General features: G+C 43.9%; 1 protein-coding gene across 1 annotated transcript; it reads left to right on the top strand.

Moving 5' to 3' along the window:
* The first annotated feature begins 7,970 nt into the window (after positions 1 to 7,970).
* Positions 7,971 to 20,979, top strand: LOC139537911 (zinc finger protein 271-like). The gene is made up of 2 exons (XM_071339797.1): positions 7,971 to 8,298; positions 17,449 to 20,979. Exons 1-2 carry the CDS (start codon positions 8,082 to 8,084, stop codon positions 20,214 to 20,216), a joined length of 2,985 nt encoding a protein of 994 aa, XP_071195898.1. The 5' UTR covers positions 7,971 to 8,081; the 3' UTR covers positions 20,217 to 20,979.
* Positions 20,980 to 24,376: the final 3,397 nt, after the last annotated feature.

Here is a 24,376-nt window from a genome sequence, read left to right as displayed (position 1 = left end):
CTTCAGAGTCAAGCCAGACTTCAACAAGCATATAGGTACTAGTGTTGGGGTACCAACCAGGTTGTAGTGGGGGGGTACCAGTCAGGTTGTAGTGTGGGGGTACCAGCCAGGTTGTAGTGTGGGGGTACCAGCCAGGTTGTAGTGTTGGGGTACCAGCCAGGTTGTAGTGTGGAGGTACCAACCAGGTTGTAGTGTGGGGGTACCAGCCAGGTTGTAGTGGGGGGGTACCAACCAGGTTGTAGTGTGGGGGTACCAACCAGGTTGTAGTGTTGGGGTACCAACCAGGTTGTAGTGTGGGGGTACCAACCAGGTTGTGGTGTGGGGGTACCAACCAGGTTGTAGTGTTGGGGTACCAGCCAGGTTGTAGTGTGGGGGTACCAGCCAGGTTGTAGTGTGGGGGTACCAACCAGGTTGTAGTGTGGGGGTACCAACCAGGTTGTAGTGTTGGGGTACCAGCCAGGTTGTAGTGTGGGGGTACCAGCCAGGTTGTAGTGTGGGGGTACCAGCCAGGTTGTAGTGTGGGGGTACCAACCAGGTTGTAGTGTTGGGGTACCAGCCAGGTTGTAGTGTGGGGGTACCAGCCAGGTTGTAGTGTGGGGGTACCAACCAGGTTGTAGTGTGGGGGTACCAACCAGGTTGTAGTGTGGGGGTACCAACCAGGTTGTAGTGTGGGGGTACCAACCAGGTTGTAGTGTGGGGGTACCAACCAGGTTGTGGTGTGGGGGGGGTACCAACCAGGTTGTAGTGTGGGGGTACCAACCAGGTTGTAGTGTGGGGGTACCAACCAGGTTGTAGTGGGGGGGTACCAACCAGGTTGTAGTGTGGGGGTACCAACCAGGTTGTAGTGGGGGGGTACCAACCAGGTTGTAGTGTGGGGGTACCAACCAGGTTGTGGTGTGGGGGTACCAACCAGGTTGTGGTGTGGGGGTACCAACCAGGTTGTAGTGTGGGTACCCTACCTTCATTTACCCACCCTCCTCCAGGCCCCTGTGACCCGGAGCGACACACTGGGTCGTCACTAGTTACCGCAGACAAAGTCGAAAAGCCTGCCTGATTTCTATCATTTCTCTTCATAAAATGTGAATTTCACTCTTAACCACACTGCTAACCCTATGCCTCACCTAAAATCAAGATCATTTTAGTTTTTCATACATGTTAACAACATAGCCAATTAACTTTGTGGCTGTGCTATCTAGTGGAAACCTACAATCTTATCTGATGACCAAGAAGTGGTTCGCATCCCAGTTGCCGAGCAACAGCGTCGCCACTAGTTACCACAACCACAAAGTCAAACCCCGCCTATATCTACTATTTCATGTCTTAAAATCTGATTTTAAACGTTACCTTAACCACACTGCTAACCCTAGCCTTAGATTAAGACCAAACAGCTCATTGTTTTCATTAATTTGTACGATATAACCAATTTTAAAATTGTTGCTGTCGTAACTAGTGGAAACCCAGCAACAGTGTTGGTGATGCCGTTACCCCCAGCAGCTTGATGTTGACAGTAATTTCCAAGTTGGGGTTTCTATAAAGGAACAGCTTTAAAGAGCGACTGAACACGCCAATTGGCACGTGTGTTTTTATGTTCATGAGGAAAACGAGAAACGAGATTTCAGTCTTGGAGGTGTGTTTCCTGACGGATTCCGCATTTGGTTAAGGATGTTTGTCCACCTATGAGAAACTAGATTGGGAAACCTATTTCACTTCCTCAAAATCGTCAGAGTGAATTTAGGATGCGCAACGTGTTGTCTTGTTTAAACAAAGTTGGAGCTGCTGGGCAGGTCTGTCTCACTGTCTATACTATTGGACAGAGAGCAATCACAGCAGCTGTTCAGTTCACGTTAGTGGTCAAATGGACATCATGAAATCAAAACCCAACCTTCGTTTACCCGTTGTGACCACGGATGTTCCAAACTCTGTTTTAGTCGATTCTGACTTTAAGACCAATTATCCTATTTACACTTTGTAGTCGATTTAGCTTTTTAAAGGCACTCGCACTTTAAAAACAAAAAGACAAAGAAAATACACTTTTTCTGATTATTCCCCACGATTAAATCTGTGAGGAGGCTGTGGATGTGTCTCCATATGTTTGTCAGTGGCGACCCGTCATTCAGGGCAGGTTGCCTGTTTTGCATGTTATTTTGGCGTTAATATGTATCACTAAACAGTTTGCAAACAATGTTAAAACATGTTTTTTTTAGTTAATAAAGCCGCATACAAATATGGTCTTTTGTTTGCTTTCATGAGTAAGGCAGCTCCAAAATGCTGGTGTTTCAGCCTACCTCAGTGCTTTCGGTGGTGGTGAGGCAGCCAGCGGAAATACGGAGGGTTGATAATGTTCTCTATTTGCGCCGTGATTGGCTCAGCGTTCTGTCACTCATGGGGAAACCACGTCGCCCCAACATCTACGGGGAGAGCTGGAACATTCAAGTCTCTTGGATGCTGCAATGGACTTACATTAGAAGTGCCCATCCAAGAAGGCTCAAGGTCATTGGCCACAGATAAAATGACGTCAAACACGTTATATCTACCGTAGCTTTGATTGGACTGATCATGTCAACATCGTACTTTCAAATTCTTAGCTAGCAAGCTAGACAAGCAGTCATCATCATAAATCACGTTGACAATCTACTGGAAAATCATTTTTTTAATCCTTGTCATATGAAGAGAAATTAGATATAAAACGTATCGATTCTCATCAGCCATTGGACATAAACATTACACAACAAGTTGGAAATCTCAAATTCAACAATGAGTGGTTTGGAAGGAATCAGTGGCCAACTGCAAGCATTGCAAAGCAATCACTAGCAATACTATGCATGCCAGTCTCTCTTGGCTAAGAGTTAAAGTGAGATTGACTACCTCACTTCTTTTTATAAGAAACACTAATGTGTTGAATCCAAAATTGTTTGCATAGTCAACTTACACACAGCACTGACACACACACACACCCCACCAGGGGTCTTTTCACAGTCCCCAAATCCAGAACAGATTCAAGAAAGGGTACAGTATTATATCGAGCCATTATTGCATGGAACTCCGTTGAACAGAAAACCTGTTTTTTAAAAACAGATAAAGCAACACCTCACGGCACAACGCCTCTCCCCTATTTGACCTGGATAGTTTGTGTGTATGTATTGATATGTAGGCTAAGTGTTCCTTTTTTAATGTAGTTCTGTCCTTGAGCTGTTCTTGTCTATTCATTTTCTGTATTACGTCATGTTTCATGTTTTGTGTTCTGTGTTCTGTATTACGTCATGTTTCATGTTCTGTGTTCTGTATTACGTCATGTTTCATGTGGACCCCAGGAAGAGTAGCTGCTGCTTTCGCAACAACTAATGGGGATCCTAATAAAATACCAGTGGAGAGGGTGTGTGGTCCAAGTCTGGGTTTAAGGGTCTCTTTTACAAGCTTAAAAGGATAAACATTCATATGCCATGGGTCAGAAAAGGTTGACTACGTTGGCCAATGCTTTTAATCCAGCATAACTTCTGCCGCATTCAAAACGACTGGGAACTCGGGAACTGGGAAATCTCAGACTTCAGTGAGTTCAAGACAACTGGGAACTCGGGGGGAAAAACGAGCTCTGATTGGGAACGGTCCAACGTTTTGAACGGTCATCCAACTTGGGCCTCGTTCTAGAGCTCCGACCTGAAGATCACTGACGTCGTGACTCAATCTTGTTTTTTTTTCAGAGTTTCCAGTTGTCTTGAAAGCACCATAAATTCAGAGAAGGCTGGACTTTGATGACAAAGTTTGATTACAAAATTTGCCATGAAGGACTGCTGTGCCACCTTCCTGTTCAAGTGAGCACAGCAGAACAAGATAAGTCCAACCATGTATACTGAAGCTAAGAAAGTAATACTAAAAGTGTTGTGTAGTAAGCTGTTAGTAGCCTCTCATATACTGGCTATCAAACAAACATGGTTTCTACTGACTATTGAGATGTACAAACTATGGCATGTGGGGACGACGAGCAGATAAGAGACAATCTGTCATTTCAATTAAGACATTAATGAGCGAGCTAGGTTTTGACTTGGTGGCGTCTGCTTATATGCCCCGCTTTATTTATCCTATGGTTCTGACTTGGTGTACAGGGAGAACACTGTAAGAACGGACAGGTTCTGAATTCTGTCGCTGTACATTTCAAAAGTGCTAAACAAATAGTTATATTGACTACGTCCGTCCTAGCTCGCTCATTAATATCTTAATCGAAATGACAGATTGTCTCTTATCTGCTCGTCGTCCCCTTATGCCATAGTTTGTACTATGTGTCAATTGTCAGTAGAAACTACATTTGTTTAAGCAAGTCAGCCATATCAGCTATGTTTTTTTTAAAGGCAGTAAATGAGGCTGAATGAACTGTTTCTCTGCCAGACAAGGCTCCACTGATAACCAGGTGTAGCAGTGGTAAGGATTCACTTCATTGTTCTGAATAGAAAACTCTGCTGTTGTGACAGCTTTATGTAGGCCCCTAACAGTTTCTAGACACCGTTTGTCACCGTTATAGTGCAATTCATGTATTGTTTAGTGTTGTGTAGTGGCTTTGCTGGCATGAATTTAAAACATTGTTGGGGATTTTGCCCCACCAGCATTTACATGCTAAAATCGCCACTGATATTTGTTCATTAGTTTGTACGTCACACGCAATATCTCAGACACCACTAACCCGATCATTTTGTTACGTTACTGCCTTATTCTAAAATGTATTAAATCGTTTTTTCCCCTCATCAATCTACACACAATACCCCATAATGACAAATCAAAAACATATTTTTATAAATGTTTGCAAATGTATAACAAATAAAAAACTGAAACATCTCATTTACATAAGTATTCAGACCCTTTACTCAGTACTTTGTTGAAGCACCTTTGGCAGCGATTACAGCCTCGAGTCTTGGTTTTGACGCTACAAGTCTGTCACACCTGTATTTGGGGAGTTTCTCCCATTCTTCTCTGCAGATCCTCTCAAGCTCTGTCAGGTTGGATGAGGAGCGTCGCTGCACAACTATTTTCAGGTCTCTCCAGATATGTTCAGTCGGGTTCAAGACTTCTAGTGGTCTTGTCCACATGGCCAGACTTCTAGTGGTCTTCTCCACATGGCCAGACTTCTAGTGGTCTTCTCCACATGGCCAGACTTCTAGTGATCTTGTCCACATGGCCAGACTTCTAGTGGTCTTCTCCACATGGCCAGACTTCTAGTGGTCTTCTCCACATGGCCAGACTTCTAGTGGTCTTGTCCACATGGCCAGACTTCTAGTGGTCTTCTCCACATGGCCAGACTTCTAGTGATCTTGTCCACATGGCCAGACTTCTAGTGGTCTCCTCCACATGGCCAGACTTCTAGTGGTCTTCTCCACATGGCCAGACTTCTAGTGGTCTTCTCCACATGGCCAGACTTCTAGTGGTCTTCTCCACATGGCCAGACTTCTAGTGGTCTTCTCCACATGGCCAGACTTCTAGTGGTCTCCTCCACATGGCCAGACTTCTAGTGACTTCTAGTGGTCTTGTCCACATGGCCAGACTTCTAGTGGTCTCCTCCACATGGCCAGACTTCTAGTGATCTTGTCCACATGGCCAGACTTCTAGTGGTCTCCTCCACATGGCCAGACTTCTAGTGGTCTCCTCCACATGGCCAGACTTCTAGTGACTTCTAGTGGTCTTGTCCACATGGCCAGACTTCTAGTGATCTTGTCCACATGGCCAGACTTCTAGTGGTCTCGTCCACATGGCCAGACTTCTAGTGATCTTGTCCACATGGCCAGACTTCTAGTGGTCTCCTCCACATGGCCAGACTTCTAGTGGTCTCCTCCACATGGCCAGACTTCTAGTGGTCTTCTCCACATGTCCAGACTTCTAGTGGTCTCCTCCACATGGCCAGACTTCTAGTGACTTCTAGTGGTCTTGTCCACATGGCCAGACTTCTAGTGGTCTTCTCCACATGGCCAGACTTCTAGTGGTCTTCTCCACATGGCCAGACTTCTAGTGGTCTTCTCCACATGGCCAGACTTCTAGTGGTCTCCTCCACATGGCCAGACTTCTAGTGGTCTCCTCCACATGGCCAGACTTCTAGTGGTCTTCTCCACATGGCCAGACTTCTAGTGGTCTCCTCCACATGGCCAGACTTCTAGTGACTTCTAGTGGTCTTGTCCACATGGCCAGACTTCTAGTGGTCTTCTCCACATGGCCAGACTTCTAGTGGTCTTCTCCACATGGCCAGACTTCTAGTGGTCTTCTCCACATGGCCAGACTTCTAGTGGTCTCCTCCACATGGCCAGACTTCTAGTGACTTCTAGTGGTCTTCTCCACATGGCCAGACTTCTAGTGGTCTTGTCCACATGGCCAGACTTCTAGTGGTCTTCTCCACATGGCCAGACTTCTAGTGGTCTCCTCCACATGGCCAGACTTCTAGTGGTCTTCTCCATCTGGCCAGACTTCTAGTGGTCTTCTCCACCTGGCCAGACTTCTAGTGGTCTTCTCCACATGGCCAGACTTCTAGTGGTCTTCTCCACATGGCCAGACTTCTAGTGGTCTTCTCCACATGGCCAGACTTCTAGTGGTCTTCTCCACATGGCCAGACTTCTAGTGGTCTTCTCCACATGGCCAGACTTCTAGTGGTCTTGTCCACATGGCCAGACTTCTAGTGGTCTTGTCCACATGGCCAGACTTTTAGTGGTCTTCTCCACATGGCCAGACTTCTAGTGGTCTTCTCTACATGGCCAGACTTCTAGTGGTCTCCTCCACATGGCCAGACTTCTAGTGGTCTTCTCCACATGGCCAGACTTCTAGTGGTCTTCTCCACATGGCCAGACTTCTAGTGGTCTTCTCCATCTGGCCAGACTTCTAGTGGTCTTCTCCACATGGCCAGACTTCTCGTGGTCTTCTCCACGTGGCCAGACTTCTAGTGGTCTTCTCCACATGGCCAGACTTCTAGTGGTCTTCTCCATCTGGCCAGACTTCTAGTGGTCTTCTCCATCTGGCCAGACTTCTAGTGGTCTTCTCCATCTGGCCAGACTTCTAGTGGTCTTCTCCACATGGCCAGACTTCTAGTGGTCTTCTCCACATGGCCAGACATCTAGTGGTCTTCTCCCCTTTTAATGCTCTGATGCTCATCCTTGAAAAATGACTGAAATAGACACAATTCGACATACTGTACAAACAATTATCAAGGCTTTTTTTTTTTTTTTACCCCCTTTTTCTCTACAATTTCACTAACTAGCTAACTAAAGTGTAGTCAGTGGCTCGCTAACACGGAGAAAGGGGACTAAATAAGTTAATGGATTGGACACGGGTCTCAGATTCCGTTAGAGATGACATGCAGGATCTTCCTGCAGGGAGTTGTAGTCTTGCTGTGGTGTTCTATGTTGCTAATTAGCGTTTCACAATTCGAGAGTAAATTGAGGCTAATATATTGATAAAACTCAACCTTGTCTGCAAGAAAATTACAAGTTTATCAAAACGTCACGCCAGGATAAGCCTACACGAAACACAGACCTTTTTTGAAGTAGTTCTAAAATTATACTAAAAAAAATGAATGGTTTTGTTACTGGTTTTTACCGCTCGGTTTTGTGGGTATTATGACACGTCCACTGTGCCTGACTGCAGCGCTGCCCATGCTAATACCGCCTTTGGCCACTAGAGGCCTCTATCGTTCTCTATGAGCAAGACCTAGCAAGAATAAGGCCGTGACCTCGGCGATTTCTCTTCAAAATAACAGTCCCTAAATGAATTTTGTTTAACAAAATATATATATATATATATATGACCCCCCACCCACACACAAATCACATATCTCATATAAATACTTTAAATTATTATTTGTATGATAAGTGGTATAAAAATATATCGATAATTGTCCACATGTTCCATCATTTTCGCCCTAATTAATAATTTGCAAAGTATACAGGATAGGACTCTTATTCTGAAGGATTCCAAAAATTCATGACCCAGAAGTACTATCAATTTTCAGACCGTACTTTACTGTCTTTGGTTGCATGTTTTGAACAAGAGTTGTGGGTTTTATCTATGTTTTTTTATGGGAATAAAAAAAGGGTCTGAAGTTTTAATCTGTCCCCAAAATGTGTAAACTACAGCTGTTGAATGTGTTTATCACCGAGCGTTTAACAACAGCAGCAGTGGAGATATTTGTTTCGGCAGAAAAGACGTTAGCAGAGTACCAGGAGCGGCTAACAACAGCGGCATTTGAGATATTTGTTGTGGTGGAAAAGACGATCGCAGAGGTTCAGGGGGAGAACGACCGTCTACGGGGACTTCTTCTAGATCATTTAGGAGCAGGTTCGTAGTGATCCAAAAATACTATGTAACTGCTGTTCAAAACGTGTTTTCTGAATCACACTTGTTAGTGGCTAGCCCGACCTGTACCACTGCCATCATGTGCCCACTAGGGTCGCGTTCTTTATGACCTAACGTTTCGAAACGTTCAGATAGAAATATACAACGTGAAACAAACATGCCTCTGTGAGATGAAGAATAGGGAATCACGTCGGCTCTATTCCTGACATTTTTATCTGCACTGTTCAGTAACGTTTGGCAAATGAACGTTGCCCAGTTGTCGTATTAAATTGTGTTGTCATGTGAGTTAATTAAGGGACAAGGGTGTGGTATATGGCCAATATACCACGGCTGTTCTTATGCGCAACGCGGCGTGCCTGGACACAGCCCTTAGCCGTGGTATATTTGCCATATACCACACCCTTGTTGCTTAATTAACTCACAATATCACAAACCCCCGAGGTGCCTTATTGCTATTAGAAACTGTTCACCAACCTCATTAGAGCAGCAAAAATAACTGTATTGTCATACCCGTGGTATATGGTCTGATATACCACAGCTGTCAGCCAATCAGCATTCAGGGCGCGAACCACCCAGTTTATAATAGCCAAGGTTTGTTGATACAAGTCCATAATGATATCAAAGAGCTTATGATGATGCTAATGATAATGTAAGATGTCACTCTAATAAATATCCCCCTTTTTAAACGAATACCTATCAGGCAAAATGTAATTATTGGCCTAATTTGTATGAATATTTGAATTCAATCACTTTTTGATTTGAACAAAACCTTCCATACATATTTGCCCATTGTAGAAGTGATACATATTTGCCCATTGTAGAAGTGACACATATTTGCCCATTGTAGAAGTGATACATATTTGCCCATTGTAGAAGTGATACATATTTGCCCATTGTAGAAGTGATACATATTTGCCCATTGTAGAAGTGATACATATTTGCCCATTGTAGAAGTGATACATATTTGCCCATTGTAGAAGTGATACATATTTGCCCATTGTAGAAGTGATACATATTTGCCCATTGTAGAAGTGGTCAGAAAGTGACTGGACCTGAATGCAAAAACATTCAAGAGATAAAAGGTCAAAAGTTGACCCGTTTTGCATACCCCACCATGTCTTCATCGCTGGAAAATATCTTTGGTTGAGATTTATATAATTTAAAAGCTGACAAACAATTACATTTTTAAAAATGTTATGTTAATTATCTAAAAAGGCGTATACTCTTGTTTTTTCCCCATATTTGCTCTTGAAATGGTTTAAAAATGACAATCTTTATTAAAAATAAATAAATTCTTACAAAGACTAGGGAGGTTTTCCAATGCCTCGATTTTTTTTCCCATGTCTGACTATATGTGTTAATATAGATTGTCATTTTTAAACCATTTCAAGAGCAAATATGGAAAAAAAAAACAAGAGTATACGTTTTCCAATGGCTCCTATTGGTAGATGGGTAAAAAAAACAAAAGACATTGAATATCCCTTTGAGCATGGTGAAGTTATTAACTAGGCTTTAGATGGTGTATTAATACAAAGATACAGGCGTCCTTCCTAACTCAGCTGCCAGAGAGGAAGGAAACCACTCAGTGGCCCAGCTGACTTTAAAACAGTTAAGAGTTTAATGGCTGTGATAGGAGTAAACTGAGGATAGATCAACAACATTGTAGTTACTCCACAATACTAACCTAAATGACAGATTGAAAAGAAGGAAGCCTGTACAGAATAAAACAAGGCACTAAAGTAATACATACTGCAAAAAAAATGTGGCAAAGCAATTTACTTTTTATCCAATATACAAAGTGTTATGTTTGTGGCAAATCCCATACAAAACATTACTGAGTACCACTCTCCATTATTTTCAAGCCTAGTGGTGGCTGCATCATGTTATGGATATGCTTGTAATCGTTAAGGACTGGGGAGTTTTTCAGGATAAAAAAAGAAAGAAATAGAGCTAAGCACAGGTAAAAACCTTGAGGAAAACCTGCTTTCCACCAGACACTGGGAGATTCATTCACCTTTCAGCAGGACAATAACCTAAAACGTAAGGCCAAATCTACACTGGAGAAGACAGTGAATGTTCTACAGTGCAGTGCTAGTTTAGACTTAAATCTACTTAAATCTGCTTGAAAGTCTATGGCAAGACCTGAAAATAGTTGTCTAGCAATGATCAACAACCAAATTTGACAGAGCTTGAAGAATTTAGAAAGTAATAATGAGCAAATGTTGCACAATCCAGGTGTGGAAAGCTCTTAGAGAATTACCCAGAAAGACTCACAGCTGTAATCACTGCCAAAGGTGCTTCTTCAAAGTATTGAGTCAGGGGTGTGAATATGTTAATGAGATATTTCTGTATTTAATTTTCAATAAATCAGCAAACATTTCTAAAAATATTTTTGCACTTTGTCACTATGGGGGTATTGTGTGTAGATGGATGAGAGAAAAATATAAATTGAATTCAGGCTGTAACTTTAAAACGTGAAATAAGTCCAGGGGTATGAACACACTCTGAAGGTGCTGTAGATATTGTCTGTGTGGTCAGTTCACTGTACATGTTTTGTAGGTTGTTCCAAATGAACTAAACCCATGCAAAACACATATAGTCAGATATCAATCTACGTCATTTTATCATGAAACTCATGGCATAGACATGGGGGGGGAAATCAGAGGTTTAACTTCGGATTTCCCTGTTCAAGCCCGAATATATCACACTTTGACTAAAACGATGACTTACTGACTTAAATCGTTGTGCAACATCACCGGTAAACTCTTGGCATTGTCTTTCAGCTGAAAAAGGTGGATTTTCTCTGGTGTGGCCGTTTTAATCCACTAAATGACCGCGGTACTCCACTAAATGACCGCGGTACTCCACTAAATGACCGCGGTACTCCACTAAATGACCGCGGTACTCCACTAAATGACCGCGGTACTCCACTAAATGACCGCGGTACTCCACTAAATGACCGCGGTACTCCACTAAATGACCGCGGTACTCCACTAAATGACCTCGGTACTCCACTAAATGACCACGGTGCTCCACTAAATGACCACGGTGCTCCACTAAATGACCGCGGTACTCCACTAAATGACCTCGGTACTCCACTAAATGACCACGATGCTCCACTAAATGACCACGATGCTCCACTAAATGACCGCGGTACTCCACTAAATGACCACGATGCTCCACTAAATGACCACGGTGCTCCACTAAATGACCGCGGTGCTCCACTAAATGACCTCGGTACTCCACTAAATGACCACGATGCTCCACTAAATGACCTCGGTACTCCACTAAATGACCACGATGCTCCACTAAATGACCACGGTGCTCCACTAAATGACCACGGTGCTCCACTAAATGACCGCGGTGCTCCACTAAATGACCGCGGTGCTCCACTAAATGACCGCGGTGCTCCACTAAATGACCGCGGTACTCCACTAAATGGCCGCGGTACTCCACTAAATGGCCGCGGTACTCCACTAAATGACCGCGGTACTCCACTAAATGACCGCGGTACTCCACTAAATGACCGCGGTACTCCACTAAATGACCGCGGTGCTCCACTAAATGACCGCGGTACTCCACTAAATGACCGAGGTGCTCCACTAAATGACCGCGGTGCTCCACTAAATGACCGCGGTACTCCACTAAATGACCGCGGTGCTCCACTAAATGACCGCGGTACTCCACTAAATGACCGCGGTGCTCCACTAAATGACCTCGGTACTCCACTAAATGACCACGATGCTCCACTAAATGACCTCGGTACTCCACTAAATGACCACGATGCTCCACTAAATGACCACGGTGCTCCACTAAATGACCACGGTGCTCCACTAAATGACCGCGGTGCTCCACTAAATGACCGCGGTGCTCCACTAAATGACCGCGGTGCTCCACTAAATGACCGCGGTGCTCCACTAAATGACCGCGGTACTCCACTAAATGGCCGCGGTACTCCACTAAATGGCCGCGGTACTCCACTAAATGACCGCGGTACTCCACTAAATGACCGCGGTACTCCACTAAATGACCGCGGTACTCCACTAAATGACCGCGGTACTCCACTAAATGACCGCGGTACTCCACTAAATGACCGCGGTACTCCACTAAATGACCGCGGTACTCCACTAAATGACCACGGTGCTCCACTAAATGACCACGGTGCTCCACTAAATGACCGCGGTGCTCCACTAAATGACCACGATGCTCCACTAAATGACCGCGGTGCTCCACTAAATGACCGCGGTGCTCCACTAAATGACCGCGGTGCTCCACTAAATGGCCGCGGTACTCCACTAAATGGCCGCGGTACTCCACTAAATGACCGCGGTGCTCCACTAAATGACCGCGGTACTCCACTAAATGACCGCGGTGCTCCACTAAATGACCGCGGTACTCCACTAAATGACCGCGGTGCTCCACTAAATGACCGCGGTGCTCCACTAAATGACCGCGGTACTCCACTAAATGACCGCGGTGCTCCACTAAATGACCGCGGTACTCCACTAAATGACCGCGGTGCTCCACTAAATGACCGAGGTACTCCACTAAATGACTGCGGTACTTGCCTACGGAGCAGCAAGAGGCACTGCCCCTCCCTTCCTTCAGGCTCTAACCCTACACCCCAACCTGAGGTCTAACCCTACACCCCAACCTGAGGTCTAACCCTACACCCCAACTCAAGCACTCCGTTCTACCACCTCTGGTCTCAAGCACTCTGCATGGGTTTAGTATTGTGGAGTAACTACAATGTTGTTGATCCATCCTCAGTTTACTCCTATCACAGCCATTAAACTCTGTAACTGTTTTAAAGTCAGCTGGGCCACTGAGTGGTTTCCTTCCTCTCTGGCAACTGAGTTAGGAAGGACGCCTGTATCTTTGTAGTGACTGGGTGTATTGATACACCATCTAAAGCCTAATTAATAACTTCATCATGCTCAAAGGGATATTCAATGTCTAAAGTAATCCCACAGCACCGGTCTAAAGTAATCCCACAGCCAAGCACAGAGTTGTGGGGTTGGAAGTCTGAGTTCACAGCGAGAGTGTGATGTCACTATAGCAACAACCCTTCTAGTCATAACCAGCCGGTAGCTACTCCCTTCTAGCCATAACCAGCTGGTAGATACATCCCTTCTAGCCATAACCAGCCAGTAGCTACATCTCTTCTAGCCATAACCAGCTGGTAGCTACTCCCTTCTAGCCATAACCAGCCGGTAGCTACTCCCTTCTAGCCATAACCAGCTGGTAGCTACTCCCTTCTAGCCATAACCAGCCGGTAGCTACATCCCTTCTAGCCGTAACCAGTTGGTAGTGTCGTGTCTTTGGTACCGTTAAATTGAAGACTTATAGTTTTTATCATAGATTCCTATAATTAGGGATTACGCGATCACTTGAGTAATAACGTATTAATTAACTATGAATTCGAGGGCACCAGGGAAAGTTATTCGATTACAAAGTTATAATTTCCCAATATAACCTTTCAGATATTTTCATATCTGATCAATGGTCTTCTAATTAATGATTTATTTACTCTACCTTACGTCAGTCTCATTCCAAACGTCGTAAATCGCTGATCTGCACGAACCCAGTCTTCACTATGAGTCATCCATACATCAATTGTCTTAAATCATTTATTTATTACTAACTAATTAATTCACAGAAATGCATAAACAAACAAACTTAAAATAGTTACATGAAATGATGGGAGAAAATATGCCCTAGTGGGCTAAACCGGCATGGCGGCTGTTAGACAAAGGGAAAGTTGCGTTCGACTAAGAATTCACTACAGAGTCCATAATTATAACAATTGACATGCTAATCCTTACACATGAACGCTCACTCATTCGGGAACAATTGCAATCAATATATATAGTTACGTTCAGTGTGTGTGTCGCCTTGGTCGTTGAAGTGAAGTTCTGTCTCGGTTGTGGATTGTTCAGAGTGTCATTCGTTATAGAATGTATGTTTCGGCGGTTGTCTTTCTTCGCGTTCAATGATACCGAATTCCTAGCTGCAGACTAGTAATTAATATCAAAGACTTGTTCTTATTCTGTCGGTATCGATAGTCTAAGAGTTTAACCACGTGGGATGGTTAAAAGATTCAGCAGTCTGGTCTCAAACCTTTGTCCTCTCGTGATTGAGAGAACCATGGTCTAAATGGTCATTTCCTAAAGTTGGCTTTTATTCAGATAGCAGAGAGGGGTGGTCCCATGGTCTCTGACCCATACTGGGATCAGGGCGGTCCTTGGATTTAGTTCAAATCAAGAAGGTATTTGTACTTTTCTTAATTAAACAGTCCAAAATCATACTACACAATTATACAAACAGTATCATACTCACTCATTCATTTTATACAACACACAGATGTAAACCTCATATCTGAGGTTATTATATAAACAGCGGTATGGTAATGTGGTCCCACAGTCTCACGTGAGTTTCCCACGTGGTGACAAATGGACCGGTTCATAGCTGGACTGTCCACCGATCTTTCATGCTTTTGCAGGAATATGAAATATGTTCGTACCCCAAGTTCTGTGAGGTGGAAGAGAATTCCTTTGTCCTGAAAGTTTACCCTCTGTCTAATACTGTTTGTGGTGGGGAGATTCTCAGGAATTTAAGACATCTCTCTGTGATCACCGCATGGGTTGTGGTGGAAAGGGAGAGGCAGGGAGAGGGGGATGGGGTTTGCAGTACCCAAGCAGGCGACGTCATGACAGTAGCTACTCCCTTCTAGCCGTAACCAGCCGGTAGCTACTCCCTTCTAGCCTTAACCAGCTGGTAGCTACTCCCTTCTAGCCATAACCAGCGGGTAGCTACATCCCTTCTAGCCATAACCAGCTGGTAGCTACTCCCTTCTAGCCATAACCAGCGGGTAGCTACATCCCTTCTAGCCATAACCAGCTGGTAGATACATCCTTTCTAGCCATAACCAGCTGGTAGCTACTCCCTTCTAGCCATAACCAGCTAGTAGCTACTCCCTTCTAGCCATAACCAGCTGGTAGCTACATCCCTTCTAGTCATAACCAGCCTGTAGCTACGTCCCTTCTAGCCATAACCAGCTAGTAGCTACTCCCTTCTAGCCATAACCAGCAGGTAGCTACATCCCTTCTAGCCATAACCAGCTGGTAGCTACATCCCTTCTAGCCATAACCAGCCGGTAGCTACATCCCTTCTAGCCATAACCAGCTGGTAGCTACTCCCTTCTAGTCATAACCAGCTGGTAGCTACATCCCTTCTAGCCATCACCAGCTAGTAGCTACTCCCTTCTAGCCATAACCAGCTGGTAGCTACTCCCTTCTAGCCATAACCAGCTGGTAGATACATCCCTTCTAGCCATAACCAGCTGGTAGCTACTCCCTTCTAGTCATAACCAGCTGGTAGCTACTCCCTTCTAGTCATAACCAGCTGGTAGCTACTCCCTTCTAGTCATAACCAGCTGGTAGCTACTCCCTTCTAGTCATAACCAGCTGGTAGCTACTCCCTTCTAGTCATAACCAGCTGGTAGCTACTCCCTTCTAGTCATAACCAGCTGGTAGCTACATCCCTTCTAGCCATCACCAGCTAGTAGCTACTCCCTTCTAGCCATAACCAGCTGGTAGCTACATCCCTTCTAGCCATAACCAGCTGGTAGCTACTCCCTTCTAGCCATAACAGCTGGTAGATACATCCCTTCTAGTCATAACCAGCCGGTAGCTACATCCCTTCTAGCCATAACCAGCTGGTAGCTACATCCCTTCTAGCCATAACCAGCAGGTAGCTACATCCCTTCTAGCCATAACCAGCCGGTAGCTACATCCCTTCTAGCCATAACCAGCAGGTAGCTACATCCCTTCTAGCCATAACCAGCTGGTAGCTACATCCCTTCTAGCCATAACCAGCCGGTAGCTACATCCCTTCTAGCCATAACCAGCTGGTAGCTACTCCCTTCTAGTCATAACCAGCTGGTAGCTACATCCCTTCTAGCCATCACCAGCTAGTAGCTACTCCCTTCTAGCCATAACCAGCTGGTAGCTACTCCCTTCTAGACATAACCAGCTGGTAGATACATCCCTTCTAGTCATAACCAGCCGGTAGCTACATCCCTTCTAGCCATAACCAGCTGGTAGCTACATCCCTTCTAGCCATAACCAGCAGGTAGCTACATCCCTTCTAGCCATAACCAGCCGGTAGCTACATCCCTTCTAGCCATAACCAGCTGGTAGCTACATCCCTTCTAGCCATAACCAGCAGGTAGCTACATCCCTTCTAGCCATAACCAGCTGGTAGATACATCCCTTCTAGCCATAACCAGCTGGTAGATACATCCCTTCTAGCCATAACCAGCTGGTAGCTACTCCCTTCTAGCCATAACCAGCCGGTAGCTACATCCCTTCTAGCCATAACCAGCTGGTAGCTACTCCCTTCTAGCCATAACCAGCTGGTAGATACATCCCTTCTAGCCATAACCAGCTGGTAGATACATCCCTTCTAGCCATAACCAGCTGGTAGCTACTCCCTTCTAGCCATAACCAGCTAGTAGCTACTCCCTTCTAGCCATAACCAGCTGGTAGATACATCCCTTCTAGCCATAACCAGCTGGTAGATACATCCCTTCTAGCCATAACCAGCTGGTAGATACATCCCTTCTAGCCATAACCAGATGGTAGATACATCCCTTCTAGCCCTAACCAGTTGGTAGCTACAATGTTTAAATCTCCTGTTCCTCCCAACCTTGCTCAATGCACTCACCATCTCCCAAGATGGCCGCTTAATTATAAATCTCAACCTAGGTTGAAGATAACTGGAAAGGACAACCTCGAATTCCAATGCCGAAGCTTTCGAAAAGAAAGAGATTCATGGAACTAGCGCTGGTCTCTTTAGAATTCTTCCTCATTTATGCAAAGAGTTCTGGGATATTAGAATCCTCTACTTGTCCCAACCTGGATATATTCAACCTACACCTGAATGCAGGTGGTTAAGAACTTCCTCTTATGTAAATATGAAATAGGAAGTAGTAAAATGGAGCTACTAAATCACCTGCTGCAGTTATGTTGCATTAGTTCAGCATAGAGAATTCTGAATCCACTTCAATGTGAATATTTGTTATTGTTTCTTGAGTGCTAGCTACTTATTTCTTCTCCTCTCTCTCTCCAGATCCCCAGCAGCTAACTCTCCCTGAAGAGGAGGTTTCCCCTAAGCAGCAGCAGCATTGTGAGCAGGAGTGGAGCCCCAGTCCGGGGCAGGAGGACCCAGAGCCCACACAGATTACAGAGGAACAGGAGGAACTCAGGACCAGTCAGGAGGAAGAGCAGCTTCAAAGACTTAGGTCTGCTACCACAGAGGTTGTACAGTTGATATTTATTCCTCCCTGTGTGGAAAGTGACTGTGACCAGGACAGCAAGACAGACTCTCTACCCAGCAACACAACTGAACAGACCCAAACAGCATTGGATGACGAGGATTACAGAGCATCACAACTAACCAGTCACTCTCATCCCCTCTCTACAGTAAATCCACACTGTTCTTCAGCTCTGAGTGAAATCATTGTCAGTATTGATGAAGACGAGAGTGAAGAACTACCGTCAAGGTCAAAGAGAACACGGGAAAAGAAAAAACAAAGCTCTCAAGTCTGCACTAAGACCAAGACAACCAGTGAGCTGAAAGCACCTTTAAAGTCTCACACAAGCAGGAGACCATACAAGTGTCATGTGTGCAGTAAAAGCTTTAAGACACCAGGCCCTTTAAAAGTACATTGGAGAATTCACAAAGGGGAGAAATCACACAGCTGTCCTTTTTGTCATCAAAGCTTTAAGTCAATAAACGGTCTACAACTACACCAGAAAGTTCACACAAGGGAGAAAGAGAGACCACAGCAATGTCCTGTGTGCAATGAATCCTTTCTTGGCATAGCTTCTTTAAAAGAGCATCAGCGAATTCACACAGGTATCCCATATCAGTGTACAGAATGTGGCAATTCCTTCCGAGTCAAGAAAGACTTCAACAAGCATATAAGGACTACTCACCCAGAGAGAGAACCAGTGACTCACCCAGAGAGAGAACCAGTGACTCACCCAGAGAGAGAACCAGTGACTCACCCAGAGAGAGAACCAGTGACTCACCCAGAGAGAGAACCAGTGACTCACCCAGAGAGAGAACCAGTGACTCACCCAGAGAGAGAACCAGTGACTCACCCAGAGAGAGAACCAGTGACTCACCCAGAGAGAGAACCAGTGAATCACCCAGAGAGAGAACCAGTGACTCACCCAGAGAGAGAACCAGTGACTCACCCAGAGAGAGAACCACATCAGTGTTTTGTTTGTAGAAAAAGCTTCACAACATTGAGTTATCTAGTAATCCACCAGCGAATTCACACCGGAGAGAAACCGTATCAGTGCCATGTTTGCAGAAAAAGCTTCATTAGGAAGGAATACCTCATTAAGCATATGGTAAATCACACGGGAGAAAAGCCATATCTGTGCAATGTTTGCGGCAAAACCTTCTTAAGGAAGGCGTACCTGAGAGTACATATGGTAACTCACACAGGGGAGAAATCGTTTAAATGCCCTGTATGTGAAAAAGGCTTCATATCATCGACTTGTCTCAAACTCCACCAGAGAATCCATACAGGGGAGAAACCCCATAAGTGTAACCTATGCAGCAAAAGCTTCATTAGGAAGGCGTGCCTGAGAGTACATGTGGTAACTCACACAGGGGAGAAACCTCATCCTTGTAACGTTTGTAGCAAAAGCTTCACTCAGAAGAAAGGCCTGAGCGTGCATATGAGGACTCACACAGGGGAGAAACCTTTCAAGTGCCTTGTATGTGAAAAATGCTTCACCTATTCAAATAAGCTAAAATGCCACCAGCAAATCCACACAGGGGAGAAACCATATAAGTGCCACATCTGCAGCAAAACCTTCACTCAGAGTGGAGGCCTGTCACGTCATATGAAGACTCACACTGGAGAGAAACCATATAAGTGTTCTGTATGTGAAAAACGTTTCACATCACCGACTAATCTTAAACTCCACCAGCGAATCCATACAAGAGTGAAATCATTTATGTGCCCCGCGTGTGAGGAAGGCTTTACATCGTCAAGTCTTCTAAAACGTCACCAGCAGAATCACTGTGGAGAGAAGACAGAAAAAAAATTACCAGAAGAAACATTTCTCTGCAGTGATTGTGGCAAAAGCTTCGGTACCATGAGTTACCTGAGAGTGCATATGACGACTCACACAGGGGAGAAAGCTCATAAGTGTCCTGCGTGTGATAATTGCTTTACAACAGCCTCTGATCTAAAAGTCCACCAGAAAATTCACAATGGAGGGAAACCATATCAGTGCAAGGAATGTGACAAATGCTTCACTCAAAGGTCAACATTAAAAAAACACATAGGGTCTCACACAGAACTGCATATGTGTCACGTGTGCAGCAAGAACTTCACCCAAAAGGGAAACCTGACACAACATATGAGGACTCACACAGGGGAGAAACCGTTCAAGTGCTCTGTATGTGAAGGAGGCTTCACGTCAGCCCCTTCTCTAAAACTCCATCAGCAAATTCACACTGGCGAGAAACCACATCAGTGTGAAGTTTGTGGCAAACGCTTCATTCAGAAGGGAAACCTGACAGGACATATGAAGACTCACACAGGGGAGAAACCCTTTAAGTGTGAAGTTTGTGGCAAAAGCTTCCTTCAGAGGGGAAACCTGACAATACATATGAAGATTCACACAGGGGAGAAATCTTTTAAGTGTTCTATATGTGAAAAGCGCTTCGCAACACTGCGTGATATGACACGCCACAAGAGAATTCACACGGGAGAGAAACCATATCGCTGCAACGATTGTGACAAATGTTTTAATCAGAGTAGTTCCCTTAAATCACACACGAAGAATATTCACAAGAGAGAGAGAACATAAGTGTCCATTGTGTAAAACATGTCAATATGAAAATGGAAAAGGTCCATTCTAACTGACAGCGGTAAGAGAACAACATATCATGTTTGAAAGGAATGATTGAATGACTGAACTTGTAGAACATGGTCTATAACGCTGAATTTGTAGGCAGCAGGAATCCTTACTGATTAATTATCAAATGAAACATAGAAACCCATATTTATTATTTTGTAAACCCATGTTTTTTTTGTTTTTTTTTAGAGAGCAGTCTGAATTTGTAGGCAGCAGGAGTCCTTACTGGTTAATGATAAAAGACAGAATGAAACAGGATATTTGAACAACTGTTTTCACACGAAGGAAGCTTTAGGTATTGTTAAAGGACAATGCTCAATTGATCATAAAATGGCTGATTTCAAAATTATTGAATGATTACCATGTTGAAGCAATTGTATTTTAATTATGTTTAACATGGCTATCGGAGTAAGACAGTAGGGCCCGGTATTCATAAAGCCAGTCATGATGAATTTCCACCTGAGACTTACTCCACACCAGTGTGTAGCCAAATGTTAGTGTTAATGTAAGCTCTATTGCTGTTTTGGTTCTGCAACCTTGGACAACAAAAGTAGTCACACTGTCCCGCCCCCGTCGGTGTGGTTCTAGAATGCTGTTCGGTGTAGGTTTAGAATGCTGTTCGGTGTGGGTTTAGAATGCTGTTCGGTGTGGTTTTAGAATGCTGTTCGGTGTGGTTTTAGAATGCTGTTCGGTGTGGTTTTAGAATGCTGTTCGGTGTGGGTTTAGAATGCTGTTCGGTGTGGGTTTAGAATGCTGTTCGGTGTGGGTTTAGAATGCTGTTCGGTGTGGGTTTAGAATGCTGTTCGGTGTGGGTTTAGAATGCTGTTCGGTGTGGGTTTAGAATGCTGTTCGGTGTGGGTTTAGAATGCTGTTCGGTGTGGGTTTAGAATGCTGTTCGGTGTGGGTTTAGAATGCTGTTCGGTGTGGGTTTAGAATGCTGTTCGGTGTGGGTTTAGAATGCTGTTCGGTGTGGTTTTAGAATGCTGCTCGGTGTGGTTTTAGAATGCTGTTCGGTGTGGTTTTAGAATGCTGTTCGGTGTGGTTTTAGAATGCTGTTCGGTGTGGTTTTAGAATGCTGTTCGTTGGGGTTTTAAGATGCTGTTCGGTGTGGGTTTAGAATGCTGTTCGGTGTGGTTTTAGAATGCTGTTCGGTGTGGTTTTAGAATGTGGTTTTAGAATGCTGTTCGGTGTGGTTTTAGAATGTGGTTTTAGAATGCTGTTCGGTGTGGTTTTAGAATGCTGTTCGGTGTGGTTTTAGAATGTGGTTTTAGAATGCTGTTCGGTGTGGTTCTAGAATGCTGTTCGGTGTGGGTTTAGAATGCTGTTCGGTGTGGTTTTAGAATGCTGTTCGGTGTGGGTTTAGAATGCTGTTCGGTGTGGTTTTAGAATGCTGTTCGGTGTGGGTTTAGAATGCTGTTCGGTGTGGTTTTAGAATGCTGTTCGGTGTGGTTTTAGAATGCTGTTCGGTGTGGGTTTAGAATGCTGTTCGGTGTGGGTTTAGAATGCTGTTCGGTGTGGTTTTAGAATGCTGTTCGGTGTGGTTTTAGAATGCTGTTCGGTGTGGTTTTAGAATGCTGTTCGGTGTGGTTTTAGAATGCTGTTCGGTGTGGTTTTAGAATGCTGTTCGGTGTGGTTTTAGAATGCTGTTCGGTGTGGTTTTAGAATGCTGTTCGGTGTGGTTCTAGAATGCTGTTCGGTGTGGTTTTAGAATGCTGTTCGGTCTGGGTTTAGAATGCTGTTCGGTGTGGTTCTAGAATGCTGTTCGGTGTAGGTTTAGAATGCTGTTCGGTGTGGTTTTAGAATGCTGTTCGGTGTGGTTCTAGAATGCTGTTCGGTGTGGTTTTAGAATGCTGTTCGGTGTGGTTTTAAGATGCTGTTCGGTGTTGTTTTAGAATGCTGTTCGTTGGGGTTTTAAGATGCTGTTCGGTGTGGGTTTAGAATGCTGTTTGGTGTGGTTTTAGAATGCTGTTCGGTGTGGTTTTAGAATGTGGTTTTAGAATGCTGTTCGGTGTGGTTTTAGAATGCTGTTCGGTGTGGTTTTAGAATGTGGTTTTAGAATGCTGTTCGGTGTGGTTTTAGAATGTGGTTTTAGAATGCTGTTCGGTGTGGTTTTAGAATGCTGTCCGGTGTGGTTTTAGAATGCTGTCCGGTGTGGTTTTAGAATGCTGTTCGGTGAGTGTATTCTAGAACAGATGCTGGTAACAAACTGTAGCATACCACACAGTATGTGGTGGGAGTGTGGTTGTGATGGAAGATGGGGTGGGTGCTTTTGTGATTAGAAAAGTGTGGTGTGAAAAATTTTAATGGTTTCAAATGCCAGAGCCCATGTGTGTCTGAGACCAGGAGTTGTGACAGAGAGAGTTTGCAATGTTGTGTAGATATGATAGATATTTAAAATAAATGACAAATATTTTGTAATCTACTCCTCCATTAGGATGATGGATGTAATCTACTCCTCCATTAGGATGATAGATGTAATCTACTCCTCCGTTAGGATGATAGATGTAATCTACTCCTCCATTAGGATGATAGATGTAATCTACACCTCCGTTAGGATGATAGATGTAATCTACTCCTCCATTAGGATGATAGATGTAATCTACTCCTCCATTAGGATGATATATGTAATCTACTCCTCCGTTAGGATGATAGATGTAATCTACTCCTCCATTAGGATGATATATGTAATCTACTCCTCCGTTAGGATGATAGATGTAATCTACTCCACCATTAGAATGATAGATGTAATCTACTCCTCCATTAGGATGATAGATGTAATCTACACCTCCATTAGGATGATAGATGTAATCTACTCCTCCATTAGAATGATAGATGTAATCTACTCCTCCATTAGGATGATAGATGTAATCTACTCCTCCATTAGGATGACAGATGTAATCTACTCCTCCATTAGGATGATAGATGTAATCTACTCCTCCATTAGGATGATAGATGATAGATGTAATCTACTCCTCCATTAGGATGATAGATGTAATCTACTCCTCCATTAGGATGATAGATGTAATCTACTCCTCCATTAGGATGATAGATGATAGATGTAATCTACTCCTCCATTAGGATGATAGATGTAATCTACTCCTCCATTAGGATGATAGATGTAATCTACTCCTCCGTTAGGATGATAGATGTAATCTACACCTCCATTAGGATGATAGATGATAGATGTAATCTACTCCTCCATTAGGATGATAGATGATAGATGTAATCTACTCCTCCATTAGGATGATAGATGATAGATGTAATCTACTCCTCCATTAGGATGACAGATGTAATCTACTCCTCCATTAGGATGATAGATGTAATCTACTCCTCCATTAGGATGATAGATGTAATCTACTCCTCCATTAGGATGATAGATGATAGATGTAATCTACTCCTCCATTAGGATGATAGATGTAATCTACTCCTCCATTAGGATGATAGATGTAATCTACTCCTCCATTAGGATGATAGATGTAATCTACTCCTCCATTAGGATGATAGATGTAATCTACTCCTCCATTAGGATGATAGATGTAATCTACTCCTCCATTAGGATGATAGATGTAATCTACTCCTCCATTAGGATGATAGATGTAATCTACACCTCCATTAGGATGATAGATGTAATCTACTCCTCCATCAGGATGACAGATGTAATCTACTCCTCCATTAGGATGATAGATGTAATCTACTCCTCCATTAGGATGATATATGTAATCTACTCCTCCATTAGGATGATAGATGATAGATGTAATCTACTCCTCCATCAGGATGACAGATGTAATCTACTCCTCCATTAGGATGATAGATGTAATCTACTCCTCCATTAGGATGATATATGTAATCTACTCCTCCATTAGGATGATAGATGATAGATGTAATCTACTCCTCCATTAGGATGATAGATGTAATCTACTCCTCCATTAGGATGATAGATGTAATCTACTCCTCCATTAGGATGACAGATGTAATCTACTCCTCCATTAGGATGACAGATGTAATCTACACCTCCATTAGGATGATAAATGTAATATACACCTCCATTAGGATGATAGATGTAATCTACTCCTCCATTAGGATGATAGATGTAATCTACACCTCCATTAGGA

The sequence above is a fragment of the Salvelinus alpinus genome, chromosome 13 (genome assembly GCF_045679555.1).
Source record: "Salvelinus alpinus chromosome 13, SLU_Salpinus.1, whole genome shotgun sequence".
NCBI classification, from domain to species: domain Eukaryota; kingdom Metazoa; phylum Chordata; class Actinopteri; order Salmoniformes; family Salmonidae; genus Salvelinus; species Salvelinus alpinus.
This window is presented reverse-complemented; position numbering and strand designations above follow the sequence as displayed.